This window comes from Oncorhynchus gorbuscha, linkage group LG03 (assembly GCF_021184085.1).
Source record: "Oncorhynchus gorbuscha isolate QuinsamMale2020 ecotype Even-year linkage group LG03, OgorEven_v1.0, whole genome shotgun sequence".
NCBI classification, from domain to species: domain Eukaryota; kingdom Metazoa; phylum Chordata; class Actinopteri; order Salmoniformes; family Salmonidae; genus Oncorhynchus; species Oncorhynchus gorbuscha.
Genome location: NC_060175.1, coordinates 14,165,016 through 14,183,622, shown reverse-complemented (window position 1 = coordinate 14,183,622; position 18,607 = coordinate 14,165,016). Strand labels below are relative to the sequence as shown.

Genomic DNA, 18,607 nt, shown 5'->3' with positions numbered 1-18,607 from the left:
AAAGCCATAGGCGACACAAAGTAAATTGTGTGATGTACTGCAAAGCCATAGGCGACGCAAAGTAAATTGTGTGATGTACTGCAAAGCCATAGGCGACGCAAAGTACCATTATGATTTTTCAAGTGCCGTTTTTTTCAGAACTGTTTTCACACTGGTCGAGTCACTGCTCCAACCTTGCTCCATTAACATGTACAAACAGAGATATACACACTACCCTGCACGCACCAGTACAGTATGTGCACATCAAATATAATACATTATCTTTTTCAGCAAAGTGTGTTTTTCCATCTTGAGCATATCACTTGGAAAGATAAACCATACTCCTTTTTCTCACATAAGCAATGCCTAGCAGCCACGCTGTGAGCACTTATCTACCTCCGTACCCTCATGCTTAAACCACCTCCTCAACACCGAGCTAGTAGACCTATGGTAGTTTGTTTACCTTTACCGACTTCTGTGTGGACTGTGTGAATAAAATCTCCGCTTTCAGAAATGTCCATCTTGACATATAATCACTGTTTTTGTCAGAGCCAAATTAGAGCTATGCGAAAAGTAAGTATGGCTTTTGGACTTTAAATGGACGGCTGACCACGGCTCGCAAATGGACAGTGGTAGGTAACATTAGCTTTTAACACTGCCGCATAACTTACCATAATGCCAGGGCCATTTTATTTAGAGAATAAAAAAGACACATAAAGAGAGATGATGTACTGTTGTTTTAAACTGAACAGACATTAATCAAAAAGGCATAGATAGAAGCCTCTCAGGCTACTATTAGCACTGGCTCCTCGCATTATCACTGAACGAACTGGCCGACCCCGCAGCTAGCCACAATTTGCTCTGCTAGCTGCTGCTTTTGCCCAGTAGCAGATACATGTGTGCATAATAGGGCAGCAACATTACATAGGAAGACACTACAGAACCCATGAACATACCATAGGTGGGCAAAGAGAGTAGCACTCACAGAAATATGCTAATGCTAACTCTACCACTATTGTTCTGACAATATTCATCAATTTGAACAACTTTTTGATCCCTTAGCATGGATCTACATTAGGTAGAATCCTGGTGGAATTGAAACATCAAGTATATCTCTGGTAAGGTCTGAGTAAGATGAGTTTGAAAGTATAAGCTGTACTACATTTCCTGCAACACCTAACCACATAGAACACGTTCCACTATCCTCACAGGACTCTTAATACAGAGGTGAAACAGCCTGTACAGCTGCCTGACTCTCTCCCCGTTCAACCAATGGTCTGAACATGAACACATTCACACCGCTCAGTGCAAAATTCAATCGCCGCCACAATGCAAATTTGATTTAAGACTCAGATTTCATTAGCCAGACCATGTTTTCACAGGACAACGGCGAATGATCCCTCTGAATTAATCTTCGGCCTGACAGGCCTAGTTAATTCTCCTCTCCTCCTTGCCGTTAACCGATCTGAAACAACAAGCAGACTTGAATGATATGTAAACAAACAAATGTTGGTTCCCGGGCTCTCTCTTGTAAGGGCCATGAGCTATGGCAGGGCCACGTTAGGAAGAACATGACAGCAGTGTTAAGTGAAAATGAATATGCCGCGTTACTTTCTTCTTCTTTTACGGTCTCTGGGTAGAGTGGTTATGGTCTCTGATAGAGAGTGGTTACCGTCTCTGATAGAGAAGTTACGGTCTCTGGGTAGAGTGGTTACAGTACAACAAAATCAATCAGTCAAATGTTAATGCTTGGTGATATGGTGGCAGTTTAATGTATGGGACATGTACAGAATGACTTCCTAGAAGCCATCTGAAGTTTGAAGTGAACATATTCAAATTTAATCTGAATGGTAATAAGCCACAAATCAGCCATGTCTAGAAAGCATTTATTTTATTTTATTGACACTTCCATTCTAATGAATAGAAATTGACTTCAACATTATTTCACAATTTTTCATATAGTTCACATTTTCCATAAACAATGCAAGTTGATCCATTCAAGGACTGCTACTACTATTACTAAGTCATACAGTACTGTAGGTGAAGATATTTATGTATACTTTAGCCTACATAATATTCTAGTATGAACACCATCAACTAGGCCTACGCAGTGGCCCCAAGTGCCCTGCGCAGGGCCGGCCCCATGTATAAACGGTCGATTAGAGCCGCCGAACGATTTTGTTTTTAGGAACTCAGTCGGGGTCTCAACTCACGGTTGAGAGTTAGAATAGTAGAATACACAAGGTGCAATTTCAAAATGTGATTGTGCATCAGCAGTTTTCTCATGTTGTGTCAGTCACTGACAGTCACTCAATTAGTTATTGTTAGCTAACATTTATTAGATTGGAAAGTTAGCCTAGCCAGGGCACGAAGGGCACGTGCCCAGGGGCCCTGACCTCCAGGGGGCCCCATTGATTTTGTTAGTCACACTCACTGAGATATCATATTAACATGGCATAAGAAGGAAATTAGCTGTAAAAGTGCAACAACATTTCGATGAGGGCCTCCAAAAGGCTGTGTTTGGGTTGAGGTCTGCTTCAGTAATTGTCAGTCTGTCACCCAAACCCTCAGCCTCTCAACCATGCACCGCGGTGACTTTGACCTTATCACAGTGGTGCCAGATCAACGCCATGAGCTGTTGTTCTACAGGAAGAGGAAATATGACCAGAAAACAAAAACGGAGGGAAATGCTTGTCCAGGCACTGCAGTTCTCATTAGCCTTGACACTTTACTCAATGTATAAAACATGAAGTGCACACTCACTTAATGTGTAATTTGACTGAAAGGTGGGGTAACAAGGAGGAGAGGGAGGGAGGGTTTGAACATTAACTACCCCCCCTCTCACTCTATATTTTTTTTTATCTCCCTCTCTCTCTCTCTCTTCTGTTCTCTCTCTACTCTTTCTCCTGTTTCAATAAGCATTGCAGACAGAAAAGGGCCAAAACGTGCTGCGGTAGCAGGAATGAATTCCAATCAGAGGCGAAGGAGGGTGAGATCCATTACATTTATCCTAGTATTCCCTTCTCACAAGAAGACTCCCTCTCACACATACACACAAAACAATGTTCTGCTGTATATCGAAAACAATCACACACAGGCATAAACAACGTCTCCCACTTCCTCACAAACTATCAAACCCTCTGGTGATCATTATCTTGGGACTGGGTTGGGTAACATTGTCCAAATCTGACCTGGGTAAAAATCGCACCATATACACATCTCTTCAAATGTACACTGAATATATAAAACATTAAGAACACCTGCTCTTTCCATGACATAGACCGACAAGGTGAAAGCTACAATCCCTTATTGATGTAACTTGTTAAATCCACTTCAAATCAGTGAAGATGAAGGGGAGGAGACAGGTTAAAGACATGGATTGTGTACGTCTGCTATTCAGAGGGTGAATTTGCAAGACGAAAGATGTAAGTGCCTTTGAAAGGGGTATGGTAGTAGATGCCAGGCGAACAGGTTTGTGTCAAGACCCACATACAGACACTCCTCCCTGGTTATCCTCTTACCCATTTGTGAAAGCTCCGCCACACTCCCAATATATGGCCCTTCCAGGAACTTGGGTTCACTGTCGTTGATATCCTGGACCTTGATGACGAACTCTGACTCGGATTCCAGAAGGTGGTTGGTGAGTCGGTCCCGGGCCTGAGCTCTGAGGGTGTAGTAGCTCTGCTCCTCACGGTCCAATCGCTCGGTGGCGTGGATGTCGCCTGTCAGCTCGTCGATGATGAAGATAGTGCCCGCTCCTTCCCCGGAGATGGTGTACTTGATGTTCCCCTCGCCCTCGTCCGAATCCGTGTGGATCTGTCAATTAAGGCAATTAAAGTCAAGCTGAGAGTTCATGCTTTTAGAAGGTATACGTCGTTAATTAAAACATATTTATAAAATGCATTGATTTCATTGACTGACAGTTGACACTACTGTGAATGCAGTACTCAGATTTCACAGCATCAGATAAGATGTAGAATTATTCTTCACTTTCTCTTCAAAGATACAGCCAATAAACAAACATGTACGTATATAATTCCATACCCCAAAATAACATATGTTCGAAATGTAGTGGGTGAAAAATACCCAGTTGTCATACTTGAGTAAAAGTAAAGATACCTTATTATACTCATGTAAAAAAGAAAGTCACCCAGTAAAATAGTACTTGAGTAAAAGTCTGAAAGTATTTGGTTTTAAATATACTTAAGTATCAAAAGTAAATGTAATTGCTAAAATATACTTAAGTATAAAAACTAAAAGTAAAAGTACAAATAATTTCAATTTCCTTATATAAGCAAACCAGAGCATAATTTTCTTGTTGTTTTTTGTGCAGAAAGCCAGGGGCACGCTCCAACAGTCACACATAATTAACAAACAAAGCATGTGTTTAGTGAGTCTGCCAGAGCAGAGGTAGTAGGGATGAACAGGGATGTTCTCTTGATAAGTGCGTGAATAAGGCAATTTCCCTGTCCTGCAAAATGTAACGAGTACTTTTGGGTGTCAGGGAAAATCTATGGAGTAAAAAGTACATTATTTTATTTAGTAATGTATTGAAGTAAAAGTTGGCAACAATATAAATAGTAAAGTAAAGTACAGATACCCAAAAGAACAACTTAAGTAGTACTTTCAAGTATTTTTACTGAAGTACTTTACACCATTGTCAAAATGTCATATAAAAAAAACAGCCTTGAACCTGCCAATCACAACATGTTTATTATATACATTTGCAGCACTTTATAGGATGCCCTTTACAGAACTGTCAAGGCTTTGCTCTTTCTTTTATGTCAGATTTTCTCTCTAGTCATCAAGAAGCAAAGTTCCTATTTCACAGCCGGTGAGAGAGGAAAGAGGAGAAGCCCTCGCCTCCCTCTAGGGTTGTCATCAACAGTACCATGACAAAAGACACTGCAGTGCTATTGGTGATTTACACAATCCCCACATGGTGTGCCCTTCACAGAATAGGGGCCCCTCAAATTAGAAGTCATTTCTAAAGGTTGTTAAAGTTGCGGTATGAACATGAACACGGTTGGGGCCGACAAATGAACTTAAAGAGCCCTTATAAATCTGCCGTGACTTCTTCTAGTGATTAAAAGACATTCTAGCAGCCCCCTATGCATCCTGTGGCTTTACTGCACATCTGAACTGCTACTCCCTTCCAATATGAAATTAGAATGCAGGACTCGGCTCCATAGCCTGTAGGACCCATCTCGCAAAACAGGCGGGAATTGAGGGAGAAAACGCCCCTGTCTCCCGCGTTAATATTTTATAAAGGCTTAATTAAATACAGGACTCGATCGCCCTCGCGGGGGCTTTCATTAGGTATTTGTCGTAAAACAGGGGAATAATGCAAAACATAGCCCCCTCTTTCCTTTCATTTGGAATAGTCCCCAAGTCAAATAAATGTACACTGAGAGAAAATCGACTCTTTTTGGGGGCATCAATATTTCAGCGATAATAAAATAAACTTCAATAGCCAGTGGGTAAAAAGACAGTAGAAAGCTCTCCAATATGTGGAGATATGTGACGCCTGCCTTTACATTGTCTGACTGTCTCTCTATTGCTTACTGTCTTTGATCAATTTGAGACAACTTACTGCAATCAAGTCTTTCAAGTATATTAGAGCAGATGCTGAAGACAAGGATCAACAGTGATGCTTCATACAAACACATCCAAACATCTTTAGAGAGTCTTGTGGCTACAATGTGTTCAGTAGAATGGAAAGGGTTTTCTACCATCAAAGTCGATATTTGCTCTCCGATCACACACGTACTGTTTGCGAATAAACACCCACACAAATGTCATGCACACACACAGTCATGCATACACACATTTATCTCCCTCTCTTTCTCTCACACACACACTTCGTCCATAAATATATAGTAGGGCATCCTACAGTGCCTTGCAAAAGTATTCATCCCCCTTGGCGTTTTACCTATTTTGATGCATTGCTTGTAATTGAAATAGATTTTTATTTTTATTTTATGAAACGGACATACACAAAATAGTCAAAATTTGTGTAGCTCAGTTGGTAGAGCATGGCGCTTGTAACGCCAGGGTAGTGGGTTCGATCCCCGGGACCACCCATACGTAGAATGTATGCACACATGACTGTAAGTCGCTTTGGATAAAAGCGTCTGCTAAATGGCATATATATATATATACTTGTTCAAAAAAATTATTGGAAAAGAGGTGCCTGCATATATATTCACCCCTTTTGCTATGAAGCCCCTAAATAAGATCTGGTGCAACCAATTACCTTCAGAAGTCACATAATTAGTTAAATAAAGTCCACCTGTGTGCAATCTAAGTGTCACATGATTTCAGTATATATACACAGTATATATACACATGTTCTGAAAAGCCCCAGAGTCTGCAACACAGCAAGCAAGCAGCACCACCAAGCACCATGAAGACCAAGGTGCTCTCCAAACAGGGCAGGGACAAAGTTGTGGAGAAGTACAGATCAGGGTTCAGTTATAAAAAATATCCAAAACTTTGAAAATTTCAAAGACCACCATTATAAAAAAATGGAAAGAATATGGCACCACAACAAACCTGCCAAGAGAGGGCCGCCCACTAAAACTCACAGACCGGACGAGGGAGGGCATTAATCAGAGAGGCAACAAAGATACCAAAGATAACCCTGAAGGAGATGCAAAGCTCTACAGCGGAGATAGGAGTATCTGTCCATAGGACCACTTTAAGCCGTACACTCCACAGAGCTGGGCTTTACGGACGAGTGGCCAAAAAAAAGCCATTGCTTGAAGAAAAAATAGGCAAACACGTTGGTGTTTGCCAAAAGGCACGTGGGAGACTTCTCAAACATATGGAAGAAGGTACTCTGGTCAGATGAGACTAAAATTGAGCTTTTTGGACATCAAGGAAAATGCTATGTCTGGCGCAAACGCAAATCCTCTCATCACCCCGGGGCGACAGGTAGCCTAGTGGTTAGAGAGTTGGGCCAGTATCTGAAAGGTTGCTAGATTGAATCGCCGAGCTGACAAGGTAAAAATATGTTGTTCTGCCCCTGAACAAGGCAGTGAACCCACTGTTCCTAGGCCGTCATTGTAAATAAGAATTTGTTCTTTAACTGACTTGCCTAGTTAAATAAAGGTTAAATTAAAAATAAATTTAAATAATTTAAATAACCCAAAGAACACCATCCCCACAGTGAAGCATGATGGTGGCATCATCATGCTTTGGGGATGTTTTTCACCGGCAGGGACTGGGAAACTGGTCAGATTTGAAGGAATGATGGATGGAGATAAATACAGGGAAATTCTTGAGGGAATTTGAGAATGGGAGACGGAGATTAACTTTCCAGCAGGACAATGACCCTAAGCATACTGCTAAAGCAACACTTGAGTGGTTTAAGGGGAAGCATTGTCGTTCTGCCCCTGAACAGGCAGTTAACCCACTGTTCCTAGGCCGTCATTGAAAATAAGAATTTGTTCTTAACTGACTTGCCTAGTTAAATAAAGGTGAAATAAAAATTAAAAATTAAAAATGGAATTGTCTTCGAATGACCTAGTCAAAGCCCAGAGCTCAATCCAATTGAGAATCTGTGGTATGACTTAAAGATAGCTGTAATTACTGCAAAGGATGGGTTCTACGAAGTATTGACTTGGGGGGAAGGGGTGAATAATTATGCACGCTCAAGTTCTGTTTTTTTTGTCTTATTTCTTGTTTGTTTCACAATAAAAAATATTTTGCATCTTCATAGTGGTAGGCATGTTGTGTAAATCAAATGATACAAACCCCCCCAAAAAATATATTTTAATTCCAGGTTGTAAGGCTATAAAATAGGAAAATACTTTCGCAAGCCACTGTACTTGAGTAAAAGTAAAGATACCTTACGAGAAAATGACTCAAGTCAAAGTGAAAGTCACCCAGTAAAATACTGCTTGAGTAAAAGTCTAAAAATATTTGGTTTTAAATATACTTAATTATCAAAAGTAAAAGTATAAATAATTTCAAATTCCTTATATTAAGCAATCCAGACGGCACCATTTTCTTGTTTTTATTTACTTACGGATAGCCAGGGTCATACTCCAACACTCAGACATAATTTACAAATGACGCATGTGTGAGTCCGTCAGATCAGAGGCACGAGGGATGAGCAGGGATGTTCTCTTGATGAGGGCATGAATTTGACAATTTTCCTGTCCTGCTAAGCATTCAAAACGTAACGAATACTTTTGGGTGTCAGAGAAAATGTATGGAGTAAAAAGTGCATTATGTTCTTTTGAAATGTAGTGAAGTACAAGCACAAGTTGTGAAAAATAAAATTGTAGAGTACAGATACCAAAAAAACGACTTAAGTAAAAATACCCTTAAAGTACTACTTAAGTACTTTACACCACTGCTTTTGACTGCTTTAATACACAAGTGAATTTGTAATAATACTGTTGGTACCCTAAAATGGGGGGACTATTTTTTTAAAGTGCTGAAATTTGTAAACGGTTCATCCGATATGGATAAAAATACCTTCAAATTAAAGCTGACAGTCTGCACGTTAACCTCATGTTCATTGTATTATTTCAAATCCAAAGCGACTGAGTACAGATCTGAAACCACAACAAAAATGTCACTGTCCCAATACTTTTGGAGCTCATTGTATTTTGTTGTGAGTAGGCACACGTGGCAACAACGCAGCTCAAATGTGATTTTTTTTCACAGATCATGCTCGTTCTCCTCCTTCAGGCCCAATGTGTCAGTCCATCCGTCAGTATGTCCTCATCAAAGTGATTCCGTGGCTAAGCTGTGAACTTCAAACAAAAGGTCAAAACCAGGGCTTCACTTAATGCTTGGCAATCATAACCATCAGCAATGTCAGCATGCCATTGCCAGCTAAATTCCCCTTCCAACCAAACAAAAGAGTAGGGACACATTCCAAATGGAACCATGTTCCCTATGTAGTGCACTACACCCCTATGGGGCCTGGTCAAAAGTAGTGCATTAAATAGGGATAAGGGTGCCATTTGGGACGCAACCTAGGCCTGCAGTAAACCTTCCCCATCAGGAAGAAAAAGGAGCTATTTATCACAACAATAGTGTTGGCACTTGGAAGAAAACAATATGTCTATAAACAGGACTCATAATGTCACCTCCTACTCTAGATGGAAACAGGGTCTTCGTCCTAAATGGTATCCTGTTCCATACATAGTGCACTACATTTGACCAGGATCCATAGGGCTCTAGTCAAAAGTAGTGCACAATGTAGGGAATAGGGTGCCATTTGGGACATGCCAATGCCTTGTGGCTACAATAATCAAATCTGTCGTGCACCTTTGGTCAACTCTTCAACACTGTAAATGCTGCCTGCTTCCTCAGCAACGAGTGTATAGACAAACAAAGTCACGCAGGCATGCACACACACACATACAGACACACAGAAAAACACACGCACACACACGCACATACTGACACACACAGAAAAACACACAGACGGGTACATAGATATGGAACTGCCCTGACAAATAGGGGTCAGCGCACTAACGAAGACCAATGGTGTCGCTTTGGCCTCAGGGCAAGCCAGCCTACTGAAGGACATCAAAATGAGGCAGCTGAATGAATAGGAGATCAGGATATACCGCGGGAAAATGTCCTTGTCTCACCTTGCTATCTAAAAATAAAAGCATTCATTGTAAGTCGCTCTGGATAAGAGTGTCTGCTAAATCAAGGGTTCCAAAACAATTTCACTTGGGGCATTAGGGAACATCCCACGGCCCCCCTGTGAACGTGCACCACGTCTATTTCTATGGGCACAAGCACTGTTCATTACTCAAACTATTCACACCGCTCTTGTTGGTGGAGAGAATGTTGCAGGTTTAAAGCGTATTTCCTACAATTCTACACATTGTCATTGGGTCCAAAGAAAATACTGTAATTTAAATGCAAATTTTCTTGCAATCCTATACATTTTGCCATGTCTAATGTGTATTCATGTGATATTTGTGTGACAAAAAAATGACAGCAATATCAATGGCCAACAAAAAAAAACGGAAGCTGACATGGACTAGTTGATGTGGACATTTCTGACACGTTATAAATAGCTCTCTATAGTATGTAATGACTGAGATGGGCTAGTTGATGTGGACATTTCTGACACGTTATAAATAGCCCTCTACATAACCGTATCTGGAAGTTATTCTAATCAATCGTATCTGGAAGTTATTCTAATCAACCGTATCTGGAAGTTATTCTAATCAACCGTATCTGGAAGTTATTCTAATCAACTGTATCTGGAATTTATTCTAAACAACCGTATCTGGAATTTATTCTAAACAACCGTATCTGGAATTTATTCTAATCAACCGTATCTGGAATTTATTCTAAACAACCGTATCTGGAAGTTATTCTAATCAACCGTATTTGGAAGTTATTCTAATCAACCGTATCTGGAAGTTATTCTAATAAACCGTATCTGGAAGTTATTCTAAATCAACTGTATCTGGAAGTTATTCTAATCAACCGTATCTGGAAGTTATTCTAATCAACCGTATCTGGAAGTTATTCTAAACAACCGTATCTGGAAGTTATTCTAAACAAACGTATCTGGAAGTAATTCTAACCAACCGTATCTGGAAGTTATTCTAAACAACCGTATCTGGAAGTTTTTCTAAACAACCGTATCTGGAAGTTATTCTTAATCAACCGTATCTGGAAGTTATTCTAATCAACCGTATCTGGAAGTTATTCTAATCAACCGTATCTGGAAATTATTCTAATCAACAGTATCTGGAAGTTATTTTAAACAACCGTATCTGGAATTTATTCTAAACAACCGTATCTGGAAGTTATTCTAATCAACCGTATCTGGAAGTTATTCTAATCAACCGTATCTGGAAGTTATTCTAATCAACAGTATCGGGAATTTATTGTAAACAACCGTATCTGGAAGTTATTCTAATCCACCGTATCTGGAAGTGATTCTAATCAACCGTATCTGGAAGTTATTCTAATCAACCGTATCTGGAAGTTATTCTAATCAACCGTATCTGGAAGTTATTCTAAATCAACACTATCTGGAAGTTATTCTAAACAACGGTATCTGGAAGTTATTCTAATCAACACTATCTGGAAGTTATTCTAATCAACACTTTTTGGAAGTTATTCCAATCAACACTATCTGGTAGTTATTCTAATCAACACTATCTGGAAGTTATTCTACTCAACCGTATCTGGAAGTTATTCTAAACAACCGTATCTGGAAGTTTTTCTAAACAACCGTATCTGGAAGTTATTCTTAATCAACCGTATCTGGAAGTTATTCTAATCAACCGTATCTGGAAATTATTCTAATCAACAGTATCGGGAATTTATTGTAAACAACCGTATCTGGAAGTTATTCTAATCCACCGTATCTGGAAGTGATTCTAATCAACCGTATCTGGAAGTTATTCTAATCAACCGTATCTGTAAGTTATTCTAATCAACCGTATCTGTAAGTTTTTCTAAATCAACACTATCTGGAAGTTATTCTAAACAACGGTATCTGGAAGTTATTCTAATCAACACTATCTGGAAGTTATTCTAATCAACACTTTTTGGAAGTTATTCCAATCAACACTATCTGGTAGTTATTCTAATCAACACTATCTGGAAGTTATTCTACTCAACCGTATCTGGAAGTTATTCTAAACAACCGTATCTGGAAGTTTTTCTAAACAACCGTATCTGGAAGTTATTCTTAATCAACCGTATCTGGAAGTTATTCTAATCAACCATATCTGGAAGTTATTCTAAAGAACCGTATCTGGAAGTTTTTCTAAACAACCGTATCTGGAAGTTATTCTTAATCAACCGTATCTGGAAGTTATTCTAATCAACTGTATCTGGAAGTTATTCTAATCAACCGTATCTGGAAGTTATTCTAATAAACCGTATCTGGAAGTTATTCTAATCAACTGTATCTGGAAGTTATTCTAATCAACCGTATCTGGAAGTTATTCTAAACAACGGTATCTGGAAGTTATTCTAATCAACACTATCTGGAAGTTATTCTAATCAACACTTTTTGGAAGTTATTCCAATCAACACTATCTGGTAGTTATTCTAATCAACACTATCTGGAAGTTATTCTACTCAACCGTATCTGGAAGTTATTCTAAACAACCGTATCTGGAAGTTTTTCTAAACAACCGTATCTGGAAGTTATTCTTAATCAACCGTATCTGGAAGTTATTCTAATCAACCGTATCTGGAAGTTATTCTAAAGAACCGTATCTGGAAGTTTTTCTAAACAACCGTATCTGGAAGTTATTCTTAATCAACCGTATCTGGAAGTTATTCTAATCAACTGTATCTGGAAGTTATTCTAATCAACCGTATCTGGAAGTTATTCTAATCAACCGTATCTGGAAGTTATTCTAATCAACTGTATCTGGAAGTTATTCTAATCAACCGTATCTGGAAGTTATTCTAATCAACCGTATCTGGAAATTATTCTAATCAACGTATCTGGAAGTTATTCTAATCAACCGTATCTGGAAGTTATTCTAATCAACCGTATCTGGAAGTTATTCTAGACAACCGTATCTGGAAGTTCTTCTCAATCATTATTATCTGGAAGTTATTTTAAATCAACACTATCTGGAAGTTATTCTCATCAACACTATCTGGAAGTTATTCTAATCAATCGTATATGGAAGTTATTCTAATCAACACTATCTGGAAGTTATTCTAATCAACACTTTTTGGAAGTTATTCCAATCAACACTATCTGGTAGTTATTCTAATCAACACTATCTGGAAGTTATTCTAATCAACCGTATCTGGAAGTTATTCTAAACAACCGTATCTGGAAGTTTTTCTAATCAATCGTATCTGGAAGTTATTCTAATCAACACTATCTGGAAGTTATTCTAAACAACGGTATCTGGAAGTTATTCTAAACAACGGTATCTGGAAGTTATTCTAAACAACGGTATCTGTAAGTTATTCTAATCAACCGTATCTGGAAGTTATTCCAATCAACACTATCTGGAAGTTATTCTAATCAACACTATCTGGAAGTTATTTTAAATCATCACAAACTGGAAGTTATTCTAATCAACACTATCTGGAAGTTATTCTAATCAACCGTATCTGGAAGTTATTCTAATCAACCGTATCTGGAAATCATTCTAATCAACGTATCTGGAAGTTATTCTAATCAACACTATTTGGAAGTTATTCTAATCAACACTATCTGGAAGTTATTCTAATCAATAGTATCTGGAAGTTATTCTAATCAACACTATCTGGAAGTTATTCTACTCAACCGTATCTGGAAGTTATTCTAAACAACCGTATCTGGAAGTTTTTCTAAACAACCGTATCTGGAAGTTATTCTTAATCAACCGTATCTGGAAGTTATTCTAATCAACCGTATCTGGAAGTTATTCTAAAGAACCGTATCTGGAAGTTTTTCTAAACAACCGTATCTGGAAGTTATTCTTAATCAACCGTATCTGGAAGTTATTCTAATCAACTGTATCTGGAAGTTATTCTAATCAACCGTATCTGGAAGTTATTCTAATCAACCGTATCTGGAAGTTATTCTAATCAACTGTATCTGGAAGTTATTCTAATCAACCGTATCTGGAAGTTATTCTAATCAACCGTATCTGGAAATTATTCTAATCAACGTATCTGGAAGTTATTCTAATCAACCGTATCTGGAAGTTATTCTAATCAACCGTATCTGGAAGTTATTCTAGACAACCGTATCTGGAAGTTCTTCTCAATCATTATTATCTGGAAGTTATTTTAAATCAACACTATCTGGAAGTTATTCTCATCAACACTATCTGGAAGTTATTCTAATCAATCGTATATGGAAGTTATTCTAATCAACACTATCTGGAAGTTATTCTAATCAACACTTTTTGGAAGTTATTCCAATCAACACTATCTGGTAGTTATTCTAATCAACACTATCTGGAAGTTATTCTAATCAACCGTATCTGGAAGTTATTCTAAACAACCGTATCTGGAAGTTTTTCTAATCAATCGTATCTGGAAGTTATTCTAATCAACACTATCTGGAAGTTATTCTAAACAACGGTATCTGGAAGTTATTCTAAACAACGGTATCTGGAAGTTATTCTAAACAACGGTATCTGTAAGTTATTCTAATCAACCGTATCTGGAAGTTATTCCAATCAACACTATCTGGAAGTTATTCTAATCAACACTATCTGGAAGTTATTTTAAATCATCACAAACTACTGGAAGTTATTCTAATCAACACTATCTGGAAGTTATTCTAATCAACCGTATCTGGAAGTTATTCTAGACAACCGTATCCGGAAGTTATTCTCAATCATTATTATCTGGAAGTTATTATAAATCAACACTATCTGGAAGTTATTCTCATCAACACTATCTGGAAGTTATTCTAATCAATCGTATCTGGAAGTTATTCTAATCAACTGTATCTGGAAGTTATCCTAAATCAACACTATCTGGAAGTTATTCTAATCAACCGTATCTGGAAGTTATTCTAGACAACCGTATCTGGAATTTATTCTCAATCATTATTATCTGGAAGTTATTTTAAATCAACACTATCTGGTAGTTATTCTCATCAACACTATCTGGAAGTTATTCTAATCAACCCTATCTGGAAGTTATTCTAAACAACCGTATCTGGAAGTTATTCTAATCAACCGTATCTGGAAGTTATTCTAATCAACCGTATCTGGAAATTATTCTAATCAACGTATCTGGAAGTTATTCTAATCAACCGTATCTGGAAGTTATTCTAATCAACCGTATCTGGAAGTTATTCTAGACAACCGTATCTGGAAGTTCTTCTCAATCATTATTATCTGGAAGTTATTTTAAATCAACACTATCTGGAAGTTATTCTCATCAACACTATCTGGAAGTTATTCTAATCAATCGTATATGGAAGTTATTCTAATCAACACTATCTGGAAGTTATTCTAATCAACACTTTTTGGAAGTTATTCCAATCAACACTATCTGGTAGTTATTCTAATCAACACTATCTGGAAGTTATTCTAATCAACCGTATCTGGAAGTTATTCTAAACAACCGTATCTGGAAGTTTTTCTAATCAATCGTATCTGGAAGTTATTCTAATCAACACTATCTGGAAGTTATTCTAAACAACGGTATCTGGAAGTTATTCTAAACAACGGTATCTGGAAGTTATTCTAAACAACGGTATCTGTAAGTTATTCTAATCAACCGTATCTGGAAGTTATTCCAATCAACACTATCTGGAAGTTATTCTAATCAACACTATCTGGAAGTTATTTTAAATCATCACAAACTACTGGAAGTTATTCTAATCAACACTATCTGGAAGTTATTCTAATCAACCGTATCTGGAAGTTATTCTAGACAACCGTATCCGGAAGTTATTCTCAATCATTATTATCTGGAAGTTATTATAAATCAACACTATCTGGAAGTTATTCTCATCAACACTATCTGGAAGTTATTCTAATCAATCGTATCTGGAAGTTATTCTAATCAACTGTATCTGGAAGTTATCCTAAATCAACACTATCTGGAAGTTATTCTAATCAACCGTATCTGGAAGTTATTCTAGACAACCGTATCTGGAATTTATTCTCAATCATTATTATCTGGAAGTTATTTTAAATCAACACTATCTGGTAGTTATTCTCATCAACACTATCTGGAAGTTATTCTAATCAACCCTATCTGGAAGTTATTCTAAACAACCGTATCTGGAAGTTTTTCTAAACAACCGTATCTGGAATTATTCTTAATCAACAGTATCTGGAAGTTATTCTAATCAACTGTATCTTTAAGTTATTCTAATCAACCGTATCTGGAAGTTATTCTAATCAACCGTATCTGGAAGTTATTCTCAATCATTATTATCTGGAAGTTATTTTAAATCAACACTATCTGGAAGTTATTCTCATCAACACTATCTGGAAGGTATTCTAATCAATCGTATCTGGAAGTTATTCTAATCAACTGTATCTGGAAGTTATTCTAAATCAACACTATCTGGAAGTTATTCTCATCAACACTATCTGGAAGTTATTCTAATCAATCGTATCTGGAAGTTATTCTAATCAACACTATCTGGAAGTTATTCTAATCAACTGTATCTGGAAGTTATTCTAAACAACCGTATCTGGAAGTTATTGTAATCAACCGTATCTCGAAGTTATTGTAAACAACCGAACCTGGAAGTTATACTAAACAATGGTATCTGGACGTTATTCTAAACAACGGTATCTGGAAGTTATTCTAAACAACGGTATCTGTAAGTTATTCTAATCAACCGTATCTGGAAGTTATTCCAATCAACACTATCTGGTAGTTATTCTAATCAACACTATCTGGAAGTTATTCTAATCAACACTATCTGGAAGTTATTTTAAATCATCACAAACTGGAAGTTATTCTAATCAACACTATCTGGAAGTTATTCTAATCAACCGTATCTGGAAGTTATTCTAATCAACCGTATCTGGAAATCATTCTAATCAACGTATCTGGAAGTTATTCTAATCAACACTATCTGGAAGTTATTCTAATCAATCGCATCTGGAAGTTATTCTAATCAACACTATCTGGAAGTTATTCTAATCAACCGTATCTGGGAATTATTCTCGTCAACCGTATCTGGAAGTTATTCTAAACAACCGTATGTGGGAATTATTCTAATCAACCGTATCTGGAAGTTATTCTAATCAACCGTATATGGAAGTTATTCTAATCAACCGTATCTGGAAGTTATTCTAATCAACACTATCTGGAAGTTATTCTAATCAACACTATCTGGAAGTTATTCTAATCAATCGTATCTGGAAGTTATTCTTAATCAACACTATCTGGAAGTTATTCTAATCACCACTATCTGGAAGTTATTCTAATCAATCGTATCTGGAAGTTATTCTAATCAACCGTATCTGGGAATTATTCTCGTCAACCGTATCTGGAAATTATTCTAATCAACGTATCTGGGAATTATTCTAATCAACCGTATCTGGAAGTAATTCTAAACAACCATATCTGGAATTTATTCTAATCAACTGTATCTGGAAGTTATTCTAATCAACCGTATCTGGAAGTTATTCTAATCAACCGTATCTGGAAATTATTCTAATCAACGTATCTGGAAGTTATTCTAATCAACCGTATCTGGAAGTTATTCTAATCAACCGTATCTGGAAGTTATTCTAAATCAGCCGTATCTCGAAGTTATTCTAATCAACCGTATCTGGAAGTTATTCTAATCAACCGAATCTGGAAATTATTCTAATCAACGTATCTGGAAGTTATTCTAATCAACCGTATCTGGAAGTTATTCTAAATCAACACTAACTGGAAGTTATTCTAATCAATCGTATCTGGAAGTTATTCTAATCAACACTATCTGGAAGTTATTCTAATCAACCGTATCTGGGAATTATTCTCGTCAACCGTATCTGGAAGTTATTCTAAACAACCGTATCTGGGAATTATTCTAATCAACCATATATGGAAGTAATTCTAAACAACCATATCTGGAAGTTATTCTTAATCAACCATATCTGGAAGTTATTCTTATCAACTGTATCTGGAAGTTATTCTAATCAACCGTATCTGGAAGTTATTCTAATCAACCGTATCTGGAAATTATTCTAATCAACGTATCTGGAAGTTATTCTAATCAACCGTATCTGGAAGTTATTCTAATCAACCGTATCTGGAAGTTATTCTAATCAACTGTATCTGGAAGTTATTCTAAATCAACACTATCTGGAAGTTATTCTCATCAACACTATCTGGAAGTTATTCTAATCAATCGTATCTGGAAGTTATTCTAATCAACACTATCTGGAAGTTATTCTAATCAACTGTATCTGGAAGTTATTCTAAACAACCATATTTGGAAGTTATTGTAATCGACGTATCTGGAAGTTATTCTAATCAACCGTATCTGGAAGTTATTCTAAATCAACACTATCTGGAAGTTATTCTAATCAACACTATCTGGAAGTTATTCTAAATCAATACTATCTGGAAGTTATTCTAATCAACCGTATCTGGGAATTATTCTCGTCAACCGTATCTGGAAGTTATTCTAATCAACTGTATCTGGAAGTTATTCTAAACAACCGTATTTGGAAGTTATTGTAATCAACGTATCTGGAAGTTATTCTAATCAACCGTATCTGGAAGTGATTCTAATCAACCGTATCTGGAAGTTATTCTAATCAACCGTATCTGGAAGTTATTCTAATCAACCGTATCTGGAAGTTATTCTAATCAACACTATCTGGAAGTTATTCTAATCAATCGTATCTGGAAGTTATTCTAATCAACCGTATCTGGAAGTTATTCTAAATCAACCGTATCTGGAAGTTATTCTAATCAACCGTATCTGGAAGTAATTCTAATCAACAGTATCTGGAAGTTATTTTAATCAACCGTATCTGGAATTTATTCTAAACAACCGTATCTGGAAGTTATTCTAATCAACCGTATCTGGAATTTATTGTAAACAACCGTATCTGGAAGTTATTCTAATCCACCGTATCTGGAAGTGATTCTAATCAACCGTATCTGGAAGTTATTCTAATCAACCGTATCTGGAAGTTATTCTAATCAACCGTATCTGGAAGTTATTCTAAATCAACACTAT

At 37.0% G+C, this 18,607-nt stretch overlaps 1 protein-coding gene across 2 annotated transcripts in view; it reads right to left on the bottom strand.

Moving 5' to 3' along the window:
• Nucleotides 1-18,607, bottom strand: part of LOC124026231 (cadherin-22-like) — a 339,307-nt gene that overhangs the window by 126,765 nt on the left and 193,935 nt on the right. For both annotated transcript variants that reach the window (XM_046339344.1, XM_046339352.1), the window contains one exon: nt 3,501-3,795. In XM_046339344.1, the coding sequence (XP_046195300.1) occupies nt 3,501-3,795 (295 nt within the window). The remainder of the gene's footprint in view (nt 1-3,500; nt 3,796-18,607) is intronic.